The 14,621-nt window shown below is 56.7% G+C and overlaps 1 protein-coding gene across 2 annotated transcripts in view; it reads right to left on the bottom strand.

Annotated features, from left to right (window-relative positions):
• Positions 1-8,523, bottom strand: part of CSPG5 (chondroitin sulfate proteoglycan 5) — a 35,820-nt gene extending 27,297 nt beyond the window's left edge. For both annotated transcript variants that reach the window (XM_039523523.1, XM_039523524.1), the window contains exons 1-2: positions 8,356-8,523; positions 5,009-6,668 (exon numbers count right to left, since the gene is read on the bottom strand). In XM_039523523.1, the coding sequence (XP_039379457.1) occupies positions 5,009-6,668; positions 8,356-8,455 (1,760 nt within the window). In that variant the 5' untranslated portion in view covers positions 8,456-8,523. The remainder of the gene's footprint in view (positions 1-5,008; positions 6,669-8,355) is intronic.
• Positions 8,524-14,621: the final 6,098 nt, after the last annotated feature.

Raw genomic sequence — 14,621 nt, 5'->3', positions numbered from 1 at the left:
AATATCGGGACGGTCCCAATTTTATCGGGACGTCTGGTCACCCTACCTCTACCCAGGAGTCCACTCACATTCACCAGATAACATTCCATTCTCTTTGTCTCTAAATTCATATACAATGGGGCCTCTCACATCTGCACACAGGGCACATGTACATTGTGTGTGTCATACAACGCACGCTTGTCCTCCCCATGTGCACCAGGTACACACTGTACATTACACACGTGTCCTCCTCCCAGTGCACATGGGGTACATGCCATTTGTACACGTGGCCTTCCCTTGTGCACATGGGGTACATACTGAGCTTTACACACATGGCCTCCCCCTTAGCACATGGGACATATGTCGTATGTTACATTTGTGGCTTTGTACATGGCATACATTACACATCCCCTGTGCACATGGAATACATGGCATACATTACACCAGGGGTCAGCAACCTGCAGCACACGTGCTAAAAGCGGTACATGAGCTGATTTTCAGTGGCACTCTGCTGCCAGTCGGGGTCCCAGCCACCGGCCTCACTCAGCCCGCTGCCGGCCTGGATGGACAGAACCCCAGGCCGGCAGCGGGCTGAGCGGGGCTGGTGGCCGGGACCCCGGCTGGCAGGAGCCGGCGGATGGAACCCCAGACTGCAGCGGGCTGAGCGGTTCAACGCGCTGCCGGTCTGGGGTTCCATCTGTCGCCCTCACTGCTGGTCTGTGGTTCCATCCACTGGGCCCTGCCAGCCGGAGTCCCTGCCACCGGCCCCGCTCAGCCCACTGCCAGTCTGGGGTTCCATCCGCCAGCCCCTGTAGATGTAAAACGTATAACTGGCACGCGAAACCTTAAATTACAGTAACTAAATGAAGACTTGGCACCCCGCTTCTCAAAGGTTGCCGCCCCCTGCATTACACACATGGCCTCCCCCTGTGCACATGGGATACATGGCACATATTACATGCATGGCCTCCTCCTGTGCACACAGGGAATATGGCAGTGGCCCATCAATGGCCAGCCCTGGCTTTCCTGCAGCACAATCTGCCAGTGCCGATTAGAGACACGGGAGCATCACAGTGCACATCTCAGCAGAGCGGCATTGACCTAATTCCTGCCCCGCTAAGCCCAGGCAGTGCTGTGGGGGCAGGGAGGGATGGGAAAATCCTTCCCCCTCACCATCCTCGCCCTGCCGGCACTCAGGACCTGGCCTGCCCTCTGAATTACTAAGGGCACCCAGGCAGCAATAGAACTGGCTGCCCCAGCCACAGGGGGCTGGGCCAGGATCCACGCTCCTGGAGGGCTTCTGTGGGAGCAGCAAGGGGAGCAGAGGAGCTCTGGGGCTTGGCACTCACCAGCTCCTTCCCGGCGTCACCCGGAGTTCAGCTCAGTCCCCAAGCGAGGGTTGTCAATGGGGCCTGAGCGGGGAGCACGAGAGGGGCGGAAAAGGCCAGTCGCCAGCAGGCGTCTCCTTCCATTGCTGCTCCTTCCGGCTGATGCAGCCTGACGGGGGAGAGGGGCCTTCTTCTGCCCCATCCCCCTGCCATACACTGCAGCTCCCCGGAGGGATGGGACTGCAGAGGCCACGGAGAAGTAAAGACAGGGTGGGGAACGGGGAGAAGGAGCCCCCTGGAGCCGGCTAGCAGAGCTGGGTGGATAGCAGCAGCCATGGGGTCAGGAGAAGAGGGAGTCGTGTGATTATCGGATGCGAGGGGAGCCAGAGTAGCCACACACCCTGCTCTGAGAGGCCAGGAGCTGTCTGCAGGTAGTGTGCCACCCCGAACAGCCTCCGGCACCACCGCTCGCAGGCCAGCCCCACCAGGCACAGGCTGGCGGAGCTCCAGTGGCTCACCCGGAGAGACCCGGGAGATTCCTGCCCACAGGGATCATGCTCAGTGACTCCAGAACCCCAGGAGCCAAGCAGGGAAGGGAAAAGAAATTCCCCCCAGCCAGGTGCCACAGAACATCGGCAACGGGCGTGCCCGGGAAAACACCAATTGTTGTACTGCTGCTGACTGCAGATAGTAGCTGATCCCCTTCAAATCAGAGCTTGAAAGAGAGGCGCTGAGACGGGGGAAGGGGGAGAGAGGAAAGGCAGCGGGCAAGAGACAGAAAGGGAGGGAAACGTGGAAGAGATAGAGATAGAGGGAGTTACATGAGTGCTGTTAAGCGTCATTACTGACAGCTTCATTCGCTTTTGCCCTAGACCTGTGGTGCTCAGATCACACAGTGACCGGTGCTAACACAAAAACGACAGCATGGGAGGGGCTGGACAGATGGACGGACAGACAGACCGACAGGGTTTACCTGGCACAATACAAATTCCTCCTGGGTATTCCCTAAGCCCAGACAGACACGCAATTTCCCCTGCACTCAGCCACAGCTACTAAGCACCTGCTGCTGCGGCAGCCCCATGGTAGCTGCTGTAGGAGGAGATCGGCCTGGCCGTGATGCCCAGAGGGGTAAAGAGCAGGCGGGGCGGGGCGGCAGGCTGTGATACTGTTCAGGAGGTCGGGATGTGGCTCCGCCCCTCATGGGTCCTGGGTCACCCCAACCTTGTGGCTTGGAGGCTCTATCACCCCCCCCACCACCACCACCAAAAGACACAGGGCAATTGGATATTACACCTCATCTTGACAATGTCACAACACCGAAAACAATCATGAGCCACATCGGCTGGGAGGAAGAACGTAATCAGCAAAATGTGACCGATCATTGGGAACGGTTCGAGAACGCTTTACTGGATGCTCAAAAAGTCACAAGCCCACAACAGAGGACGAAGCATTGGCTAAAAAGCCGACCTGACATAGCGGGGAAGTGGAAGCAGTTTTTAACTCAAGCCTGGAGGGCTTTCTAGAGATCTGCTCTAGGAACTATTCGGGGGGAGTTCGCTGGCCGGTAGCGTACAGGAGGTCAGACTCAAGGATTGCAGTGGTCCCTTTTGGCCTTGGAATGGATGGATCTATGAACCTGTCCACCACACACCACGCTGGCTCCCCACAGAACCTCGAGCCTAGATCCAGGTCTCGATCCTTATCTTCAAAGAGCTCCCTGGCCTGGGCCCAGCATATCTAAGAGCCTGAAGCGCTGGGATTTCGGGCCACGGTCGACAGCTCTGCTCCTCAGGCACCAAACGGGCACAGATCATCTGTGTGAGAGACAGAGCTCGCGCCAGGGCTGGGCCGAGCATGTGGAACCAACCAAGGGCCACCACAAACCTCCCCACAGCGAGGCAGGCAGCCAGTCGCCCTGCTCCGACCAGTCCTTCGCTATATAAACACAGAGCAGTGTGAACACCACCCTGCCAAAACACACAATGCTCTGCTGCGGGAGCGGATGAGAGAACAAACTGCACAGGACAGAGGTTGGTCGTGTCGCTTACTGCCCCACTGGAACGAGCCCAGAGGCTACGGTGCTGAACACGGACTAAGGAAGGGAAGAGAAGACACCTGACGCTTCCCTCAAAGGAAGCCCCTATCTGACAGCACCAGTGAGCTGGGACAGCAGCCCTGCTAACCCATGACTCTGCCCACCCATGGACCCGCCCTGGACAACCCACTCCATGCAGAGCCCAACAGAAATGTAACCCAAGAGCACTTGCACTGGGCTGTTCTATCATCTGAGCTCCCGTCCCGCTGGGAGCAGAACCATGTTAGCTCCTGCCCTGGGGGGTGGGGGGGCTGTAATGGCAGCTCCCAGTGCATCCATCGCCATGCACAAGGCAGTACACAGCGCTTCACTGCATTACACACACGAGGCAGGAGGCACGGTGCATTCAGGAAGAACAAATCAAATGCTAAAACTCCCTGGAAATTAAATAACCTCTCAAATCTACAAAACTGCCTGGCGTCATCTGCAACTTCGTTCCAGCAGGTCCCCCCCGTCTCTCCCCCTGACGGCTGCACCTCAGAGGCCATCCACATCCCTCCTCTCACTGCAGTGATTGCATCTCCCTTCTCTTTGCCCCCCTCTGCCCCAATCTCCACACTCCAGCATCCAAGGGTCAAAACTTCCATCACAATGGGAACATATCAATATATGCAGGCAGTGGGGTTCGGATCTCACAATGGAGTTGCTCCAGATTTACACGAGAGTGCCTAAGGGGAAGGATGGCCCAGTGGTTAGGACCCTAGTCTAGGACTTGAGAAACTGGCGTTCCATTCCCTGCTCTGACACAGATTTCCAGTGTGCCCTTGGACAAGTCACTTAACCACTCTGTGTCTCAGTTTCCCATCTGTACCACGTGGGTAACAGCACTGCCCTCTCTCGCAGGGGGGTCGTGAGACTGGGAGATGATCAGGCAGGCTGGTAATGGCTACCTTAGGTAGGGAGCAGAAGCAGACTCAAGCATGCTCAGATAACAACAGCAATTAAAACCTTTCATATATTTTCTCCCATCAAATGCCACCTGCCTCTCTATGCCATGGTCTCTACGTTCCTCAGAGAGAATATTAACTGGAGGGTGCCATGCTGGTCCCAAGCAGGCCTCATTTTTGCTGGGGCCTCTTCCCTCTCTCAACTTTTGATCAACCGGCTCAAGCCACCCAACGCTATCTGCCTCTCTGAGACCGCAGGAGGGCGACGGCAATCGACGGGCGCTTGCTTCAGGGGAAAACACTCGCTATAATTTAATAAACCGGAGTTTTGAATACTTGAGATATAGTAGGGCGAATACTGCCCGTGCGGCCTCCCAGTTTGGTCCAGGATGTCTCGAACTGAGTCATGCATTTTGGTCCAAAATCTAGAGAACTGGAGACACTGATCTCTTCTCCTCTGCACACTGGAACTGCCTCTTCCCGCTTCCATTCTCCCCTGAGCTTGGCCTGTTAAACCCCGCCCCCCTCCCCCATCATAACCTGCCCGCACGACCTGCCGCTGCACAGCCTGATTCTGGGAGGCATTCGGGGGACGCGGTTTGCACGGGAGACCCTCCCCCGGGAATACCGTTGCATGGCAAGTTTCAGACCTCCCGCCACACTAGTCCCTTTGGGGCCTGGCCCCGGCACCTCCTCGCAGCCCAGGTGTGGGTGCTTACCTGCAGAAAGCGCCCAGGCCCTCCACGAGGTAGCACTGGCCCCCGTTGTGGCAGTAGCTGGGGAAGATGTCACACACGGACTTGCAGGAGTTGTTATGCCTGACGTAGCCACTCCTGCACTCGGTCCCGTTCTCGCCCCCGGGTCCCGCCGCCACGGCCGACTGGCTCAGGTCCTTGCTGGTCTCTGCCGGGCGAGGTCTGGAGGTGGCGCCACTCCCAGAGACGATGAAGGTCTGCAGTGGGGGGATGACGTAGCGGCGGCTGGTGGTCTCGGCCTGCTGCACTGTGGTCTGGATTTTGGGCGTGAGCGGGGTAGGCAGCTTGGAGTTGTTCTCATCCTCCAGGTCCCTGGCCAGCCCACCACCTCCGTCCTCCTCCTCTTCCTCCTCCTCATCCAGCTCATCATCTTCACCATCCTCATCCCCGTCCGTGTAGAAGGAGGTGGTGGGGTAGAAGTCGGACTCGTCGAAGGGCGTGAAGTCGTCGTAGAGCTCGTGAATGGCCCAGGACGTCGTCTTGTCATCCAGTGTCCTCTTGGGGGCGTCTGCTCCCCCGGGGCCCCTGGCAGGGAAATCCTCCAGGCCCCCACCTCTGCCTTGGCTCTCCCCACCAAAGAGGTCGTAGTAGTCGATGTCGATGATCTCGGAGACCGATTGAGCTGAGGGAGGCTCGGGGGTCCTGAGAGCGTTGACAGGGGTCGTGATGGCCAACTGGGGCCCCGGGGACACTTCAGTATTGAGCCAGGTTAGATCGGTGCGGCCAAGGGCCCTCTGGGCCGGGGAGCTGCTGGACGACGCCAGCCACAGCTCCAGGGGCTCCTCCTTCTGGGCGGAGTCCTGTGCCAGCCCTGTGCTGCTCTGCGTCTGGGTGCCCAGCTCAGGGGCACGGCCATCCGGGGTGGGGGGCTGCAGCACCACTTCCCTGAAGGCCTCCAGCAGCAGGTCCATCTCGGGTGAGTCAGAGCTGAGACCGGGTCCTGCCGACGAGCTGGCTGCGCCCGCCATCTCCATGGGGACCCGGTAGGTGGGCGGGGTGACCGTGAGCTCCACGAAAGCTCCCGGGTTCCACACATCGCCCGGAGAGGCTCTGGCAGGCTGGTCTCCGCTCCCAGCCTCCTCCTGGCTCTCGGGGACAAGGGCAGTGCTCTCCGGCGCTCCCTTTGTGTCACTTAATGCCAAAACAATGGCCTCTCCATTCACAGGCCAAGCCACACTAGTCACGGCTGAAGAGGCTTCCATGGCCCCCTCATTGTCCTTAGCCAACAAAGGCTTCGGGGGCCAGGCACTCTGGCTGTCAACCCCCCTGGGGCATCCCAAACAGAGCGATGATTCATTGTTCTCCTCGCTAATCCCACCGGGATAATACCGTACAGAGATCCCTGCTCCAGGAAGGCTGCTGACTTGGTCGGCGGAAGCTGCAGCAGCTGTGCCTACGCCTTCTGCTGCCAGCCCTGGGAGATCAGCAGGTGTCTTTCTCCAGGATTCCTTCACTCTGGCTGCCTCCGAGGGCGCCACTGTGTAGCTATTTTCCCCTGCCCCAGTGACATTTCTCAGGAGCTCTCCGCTCTTGGGGTCCTGCTCCCTTCCACTGTCCGGGGGTGATGGAGGGGCCTCCCAGACAGCCCCCGGGGCATCCGTGGTGTTCTGGTGCCTTTTGGATGCTAGAGGGTAAATGACACAGGAAAGAAAAAGCGTCAGGCAGTGCTTCAAAGCCGGGTCTGCAAATCACAAGGAGGAACGCACTGTGGTGTGTGTGTGTGTGTGTGTGTGTGTGTGTGTGTGTGTGTGTGTGTGTGTGTGTGTGTGTGTGTGTGTGTGTGTGTGTGTGTGTGTGTGTGTGTGTGTGTGTGTGTGTGTGTGTGTGTGTGTGTGTGTGTGTGTGTGTGTGTGTGTGTGTGTGTGTGTGTGTGTGCGCTCTGCATGTACATCGCAAATAAAATCAGCACCTCTGCATGCCCAAAGGGTACCCCCCACCCACCGGCCACCCGGGCAAATGTTCATGGCATCATTTTGAAACAAATCATTGTTTTCATAACAACAGACACCCCGGTAAAAATAGTGTCTGCATTTGCTAAATTAAGCCCTCGTCTGCACTCAATCTCTCTCCTACACTCCCCACTCACACACACGCTCTCTCTCTTTGATTCATGGTTTCCCCCCCACACACATTTCAAGCGTAGTAAAGCAGCATCAGCTACAGGAAATAAAATGGGAAAGTTTGTTCCCAGTTCCATCCCCTCCCCGCTCTGGCTTCATTTTTCCATTCCTGCCTGGGCGTTCCCCCCATCTAACCCAAATCCCTGCCTGTCTCCCTAGAACCCTGCTGAAGCGGAGATCCCCTCTCTGCACAGGCAGCCAATAGGAACTGGGGGAGTGGGTGTATGTTGGGGGGGTTACCCCGGCATGTGAACCTTTGCAGGACTGGTGAAAGCAGGCAGCAGTCTAATCTCTGCCCTTCTGGCTGTTATCATCATAGGGACCATTCATGCCTTTCATGCAGCTACTACTGAAAAATACACAATTAGCATGGTGTTCCTCACTCGTTTTCACTGGAGGGAGGAGACAGAAGGGACTTCTTATTTCCCAAGGCCGAAGGCCCCTGAAACCAAATTCACTGGGTCACGGAGACGTGAGCTGTATCACAGAGTCTCAAGCCAGAAGGGACCGCTGTGATCATCTAGCCCCTCGCAACACAGCACCGGCCAGAGAACTGCCCCCAAATCACTCCTGGAGCCCGTCTGCTAGGGAAAAACCATCCCGTCGTGGGTGATGGAGGCTCCACCAGCACCCTGGGGAAATGGCTCCGCTGGGATGGGGCTCTGATTGTGTGTCTTGCTGCGCTTGAAAAGAAAAAAAATCCTTCCAAAATAAACCAGGGCCCTGATTCTTTTTTGGGGGGTGGAGGGGAAGGTAAGAGGGGAAATGTGCCCAGTACAGCTCCAATTTCCCTCTACCGCATCCCCCCCACCCCACATCCTACAGGTCACACATGCACCGTGGCCAAGGGGGGACCCCCCACCTTCGTCCCCCTCCCCCCACACATGCACCATGGCTGGGGGGACCCCCCACATTCTTCCCACACACACACAACATGGCCGAGGGGGGAGGGACCCCCCATCACGGCCAAGGGGAAGGGGGATGTCCCCCCACATTCTTCCCCCCCCCCTTTTTCAATACAAAACATCGATGTTTGCAGTATGGGCTCCATTTCTGGGGGCCCCCCCGCCCCAGCTCGGCGTGGCCGTGCGGCATCCCTGCACAGAGCGAGGCTGAGGACGGGGAAGGCGGGGGGGATCCCCGGGGAATGAAACGCACCCCCAGACACCCCCCCCCCGCGCGGGTACCTACCGGGAGCAGCCCCCGGGCCGGCGGCGAGGATCAGGGCGAGGGTCAGCAGCAGGGCAGGTCTCCGGCAGGGACCCCCGGCGGCACCAGCAGCGCTGCCCATTGTGGCATTGGCGAAATCACCCCCCCCCTGCGCCCCCTCCCCGTCTCGGCGCTTCTCCTCCCACCCCGACGGCGCCCGGCTCAGCCCCCGACGCGCAGCAGCCGCATGGCCCGGCCCGGCCGGCGGTGGGTGGGGGGCGGCCGCGGGCTCCCCGCCTTGCCCGGCTCCAGCGCCGCCTGCACTGGCGGAGCCCAGCCCGCTGCACCGCCCTGGGCTCCCGGCGCCCGCACGTAAATGCTGACGCCGGCTCGGCTGCTGCTGCCCTGGGAGGGGGAGAGAGGCGGGGGGGGGTGCGGCCCCTGCCCCCCCTTCCCCGCCCCGATCAATGCCCGCTGAAGCCCCCCCCCGCGCCCCGCTCCCCGGGGTCACTCTGTCCGCCCGCGTGTGACTGGGCAGCGGGGACCAGGGACCCCCCACCGGCTGCGGAGCGGGGAGCCGGAGCGGAAAGCTGCGGGCAGAGGGCGGGGACCGGGCTAGCCCTGCCTGGGGGCGACTCGGACCCCGGCAGAGAACAAGGTAGGGGCTCGAGCCCCGGGAGACAGAGCTGGGGGTGCCGGCTGGAAGGGGCTTCACAGGGGGCACCGTTGGGTTCAATGGCTCTCAGCAGCACCCCCACTATAGGAATTGTTCCAGCGCCTCTGCACCCGGATTAGAGGGATGGATGAGCGGGGGGTGCATGGGGATGGATGGATGCAGGGGTGTATGGAGATAGCTAGATAGAGGGGGTGTAGGGGGATAGAGAGATAGACAGACGGTCTCGCACACATATGCTGTAGCTCCACTGCAGGTTTATGGGCTTGGTGCAGGAATCACTGGTGAAATTCTGAGACCCGTGTGGTGCTGGAGATCAGACTAGATTATCCTAATGATCCCGTCTGACCTTAAAATCCCTGACTCTGCACACCTCGAACAGAGATACTGAGACATCTACCACCTGGGCACGTAAGGAGAGACCAGACGGATGAGACCTGTAGCGACACAAAGCAGTAATATCAAGAGAAGGCGCTAGGACGGAGGTGTCTGTGTAGTGAGGCTGATGAGACAGACACATGCAGCTCCATAGCACATCCCAGATACAGACCTGTACACACGTACACACACAGGCATCACATATCCAGGTATGAGTGCAGCTCATGCATTCAGACGAGTGAAACATCAAGAGGTACAAAGCTTAATGTGCAGCCGTGAGAAAGCCAGGTAAGCTCTCATATGGGGTATAGTACACAGGAGCAACCTGTATGTCTACAATGAGACAGAGCCGGCCCATCTCACCACACCAAGTCAGCGACATGCATCAGAATGAGCTGTGAAGCAGCATTACACACGAGTGGATAAAGGGCCAATCCGCACAACATGAGAGCCCATGATGGGATGATAGAAAGGTTTTATCGACGGGCATCTTAGCCAGGAGACTCGAGAGAGGGATGTGGATCATGCCAAACGAGCACTGGTAAAACCTTCCAACCTCTCCCTGCCCCAGGTAGTCTGCATATTAGATCTGGTCAGAAAATAGAATTCCCATCCCACAGGAAATTCTAACATTTCAAATTTGATTTTTCCCCATTCCAAGTCAGGCTGAAAAAAAAAAAGTCAAAGTTTCCCACAGATTGGAAATTCCAGAAAATGTCTAGTCAAAACTATTTAAAAGCTTAATTTCAATAAGATTAAAACATTTCCATTCAATAACACTGAAGCATTATTATAACATATGTTAAAATTAATATTATAAAAGGCAACACAAAATAAAAACTACACAGTTGAAACAAAATTTTTTTTAACCCATATCGAGACAAAAACCCTTTTGACATGATTGAAACAAGAACGTCTAAATGACTGATTTCAAAACACTGCCGTATAAAAATGTCATGAAAATTGACAGGGTCCCCCAACATGTTTCAGATTCAATTAAACTGCATTTTCTGGTGGAAAACTGTTCCACTAAACTTTTTCAACCAGCACTAGCCTATATGTTGCATATGTCCCAGCCAGACTCTTCTTAGGAACAATTCGGAGAATTTAAAAAAATTTACTGGCACTATTTCTTTGATCCATCTGCCTGCAAAGTGCCGTTATCCAGAGCAGGTCTACAGGGCTCAGAAGGGGACAAGGAGTAATTCCACTTTAATGTAATTGTCACGTTAGCACTGACCCCCCCACACACTTGGTAAGGCAACTCCCATCTTTTCATGTACTGTGTATATACACCTGCTACTGTATTTTCCACTCCATGCACCTGAAGTGGGTTATAACCCACAAAAGCTTATGCCCAAATAAATGTGTTAGTCTCTAAGGTGCCACAAGTACTCCTTGTTGTTTTTGCTGATACAGACTCTGACACCCCTAAAAGTGACCCTAAATATCTTTTCTCTAAATTATGATTTAAGGTCCAACCCCTCGCAACGTATCAGGGCTCAACACAAAAGGGAAGATCTCAGTGCTACTGCATTATGACTCTACAGCCTGCAGGTTACAAAACATCAGGTTGCCAATCTGTCGTAGGTTCAGGCCTGAATGTTGCCTATCAGACAGATGTCGTTTGGAGGAGGAAATTCCATAGGGAAGGGCAGAGAAAGGGCAGGCTGTGTTGATCAGAAATGGTGCCTGTTTGATAGAAATAGTCCTGGTGGCAGGATTAGTGAGCAGCAGGCAGGTGACACCATGCAAGCAAGACTGGATTAATTCATAGACTCAATAGGCCCATGCCTAGCACCAGGTCTTGGAGTCATGTGATATTGTGAGACCCTCGGTTTTCTGGAAAAAAAAAAGTTTTTAGTCCTCATGGCTGTGGAGAAAAGCTTGGAAGCGTGACCTGAAGTCAACCAATGCCGTGGTGTCTGCCTGAGCCTGCAGACAGCCTGAAACAATAGGGTGAACTGCTCTCTACATCTCAGTGGAGTGTTAACACCCAGCCCCACTGCTCTGGAGGACCCAGCCAACACCACCCCAGCAGAGGACTGTTTGTGTGGGGCAGGAGAAGAGTGTAGTGGTCCCAGCTCCCTCCCTCCCAAATAGACACGCCTCATCCATTGGAGTAACTCTTGGGGGCTCCCCTGCTGCCAACCCTGCCTCTTCAGAGTTGGGGGAACCCTTGCTGCTGTGCCTGCAGGAGGGGGCTATGCTACTGCCCCCACCCCTTTAGGAGGGAGAAAGCTCACCACCACAACGCCAAGTAGCGAGCAGGGCCATGCACCACAGGGCCCCACCGCAGTGTGCCCAGGAGCCTGGGTTGCCTTGGTCTGGCTTTGTGTGCAAGTCACCTCACATGGGAGAAGGGCACAGGCCATAACTAGCAGGAAGCAGGTGCTGATAGAGAGAGCAGTGGGGACAGAGCCTCATCCAGTGCACATCAGGATACTCCACTGAGTTCAATGGAGCTGGGCTGATTTGATACCAACTGGAGGCCTGTCCTCCGGAAGGGATAGATATAGGGTGTGTGTGTGGGGGGGGGGGCCTGGATGGATGGACAGAGAGACAGAGGGGGGGTGTAGGGATGGGATAGATAGAAGGGGTGTATGTGGATAAAATAAATAGTGTGTGTGTGTGGGTAGATAGGTAGAGGGGGTGTGTGGGGATAAGATAGATAGAGGGAGTGGATGGGGATAGAGATAGATAGATAGATAGATAGACAGGATGTATGGGGATAGATAGAGGGAGTGGATGGGGCTAGACAGATAGACAGACAGACAGACAGAACAGGGAGGTGTACGACATACAGAGAGACACTGCAGATGGAGATCCTGGCCAGGCAGATGGCAGGTTTCCTGGAGAACTGATTTTCCCCTCCGTGAGCGTCCAGGCTGACAGCGAGATCCAGGTGCACAGACACCCCCCGCCCCCTCCAAACTGCCACCCTGAGGAACGCAGCTGGCTCAGCGCTTTCCCTGCCGGGCTGCTCAGTGTCCGTTTGAGGCAGAATCGCCTCCTCTTCAGCTCCAGGCGGGCAGGGCTCTCATACAGAGAGGGGGGATCCTGCAGGGGGTCCTATGCAGAAGGGGGGCATCAAGGGGATTTCCTGTGCTGGGGACCGGTCCAGAGGGAGGCTGCCTCTGGCAGTGGGGTCCTGCAGAGAAGCTCAGCAGCTGTGCAGAGTGGGCCGGGAGCTTTCTTCCAAGCATCCTGCTTCTTCCTCAGCCAGCTCCTGGGCTTTAGCTCACCCATGGCTCCGGGCTCCAGCAGTGACTGCTGAGGAGGGGGCAGCGCCTGGAAGGAGGAGCGGCTGCCCCTCACCCCCACCCAGTGCAGCCAAACACAGCATGGGCCAGAGACACCCGCAGTGCGGAGCTGGGCCCAAACCCGAACCCAGCGGGGAGCTCTGGCCAAGGCCCCTGGGCCAGGTGCTCAGCTGATGTAACGCAGCGCAGCTGGGCCCGTTTCACGTCAGCGCCTTCGCTTTGGAAGGGGGCTGAGACCAGCCCTGGCCCCAAGCCCACCCAGGCTTCGACCGGGCAGCCGAGTGCACAGGCTCGTTCACCGCGGGCGCCGTGGGAATGAGAGAGTGGGGCAGACCCTGGGCATGGGGCAGATAAGGGGCAGTTTTAACCGGTCCCCCCCACGGGAAGCAAGGCAGCAATGTGCAGATGATGACACACCAAGGGGCCCGATTCTCCCCCTTCCCTCCCCTGAACCCCAGTGACTTCACTCAGAGGCTGCGGTGGAAGGATCAGGACCACAGCGGGGAGAGAATGCAGGGGAGGGGCTGGATGCCAGACTGCAACTTAGCTCGATTGACTGGGCCTGAGCTGGAAAAGAAAGGGGCTGGAGAGGGGAGCACGCTCGGGAGGAAGGGGTGGGGGACTGCTGGGAGCCGTACAGAGCCTGGATTGAGGAGGAGAGCAGAGGGAAGGAGCTGTGTGGTCGTGACCGGCTTAGCAATCGGAGAGAGGAAGAGACGCAGAGACGGTCCGGGCAGCAGGACAAGGGAGTCTGGGGCCAGTCATCCCTGGGGGGACTCCCCTGGCTCCAAGGGAGTAGTGCTGGTAGCAAACCTCACCCTGCGGTGTTAGGGGCCATTAGATCTAAACCAGCTGGGAGCTGAACCACCGACTGTGTGTGCACGTGTGTGTTCGTGTGTGTGCCTATGCACAAGTGCAAGAGTGAGTTTGTGGTGTGCGTGCACGTGGGTGTGTGTAAGACTGATCATGCTTGTGGTGGCGCAGATTGTGTGTGTGTGTGTGTGTGTGTGTGTGAGAGAGAGAGCGAGAGAGCGCACAGGTGTGTCTCCACCCCGCCTGCTCCCATAGAAGTCAGTACCTCACTAGTCAGTGCAGCACCGGAGTCGGGCTTGCTGCCTGCGGAACAGAAATGGGCCCAACCTTCAGGGGGCAAAGCTGGGTCCTCACGCAACCAGGCCTGGTGCACTGGGGGAAGTTCCAGAGGCCTGGTACAAAGTCAAAATTGTGCCACTATTCAAAAAAGGTCAACAGACTGCGCTGCATAACCATCGGCGGGTGAGCCTGGCTTCGATCCCTGGGACAAGCCTGGAAAAATTGCTGTGTGATGCAACCAGAAAACCTTAAAGGCAGGTAGCACAATTCATGCCAACCAGTCTGGGTCTATGGAAAATTGGTCTGGTCAGACAGTCGTGATATTGTTCTTAGCTGAGGCCACAAGTCAGGCTGATAGAGGTGAGAACTGGTACACAGACATCGGGTACATGGAGGCATTTGACTTTGTCCCATCTGATATGCCAATAAAAACATTAGCGCTATACAAAATGAATGGAACCCATATGAAATGGATTAAAACCCAGCTAAGTGATAGATCTCAGAGAGGCGTTGTCAGTGGGGAATCAGCATCCACAGGGGGTGTCTAGTGGGATCCCAAAGGCCTGGTGCTAGTCAATATCTTTATCTATGATCTGGAAGAAAAGATAAAGTCACTGCTGGCAAAATTTGCAGATGATCCAAAAATTGGTGGGGGCCGTAAAGACTGGTGGGGCGAGGTCAGTTATACAGGGTCAGGTGGTAAACTGGCTAATCTGAACAACATGCATTTTAATACAGCCAAATGCAGGGTCATACATCTCAGAACAGAAAACGGAGGTCAGGTGGGGGTGGGGGGGATTATCCCACACTCTTAAAGACATGGGGGTGGGGCCCAGTAGGTACCCAACTGACTGGGAGCTCCCAGTGTGAGGCTGTAGCTGGGAGGCCTAAGGTGATGACCC

This window comes from Mauremys reevesii, linkage group 2, assembly GCF_016161935.1.
Source record: "Mauremys reevesii isolate NIE-2019 linkage group 2, ASM1616193v1, whole genome shotgun sequence".
In the NCBI taxonomy this organism is placed as follows: domain Eukaryota; kingdom Metazoa; phylum Chordata; order Testudines; family Geoemydidae; genus Mauremys; species Mauremys reevesii.
Note: the sequence above shows the minus strand (reverse complement) of the source record. Positions and strands in the feature narration are given on the sequence as shown.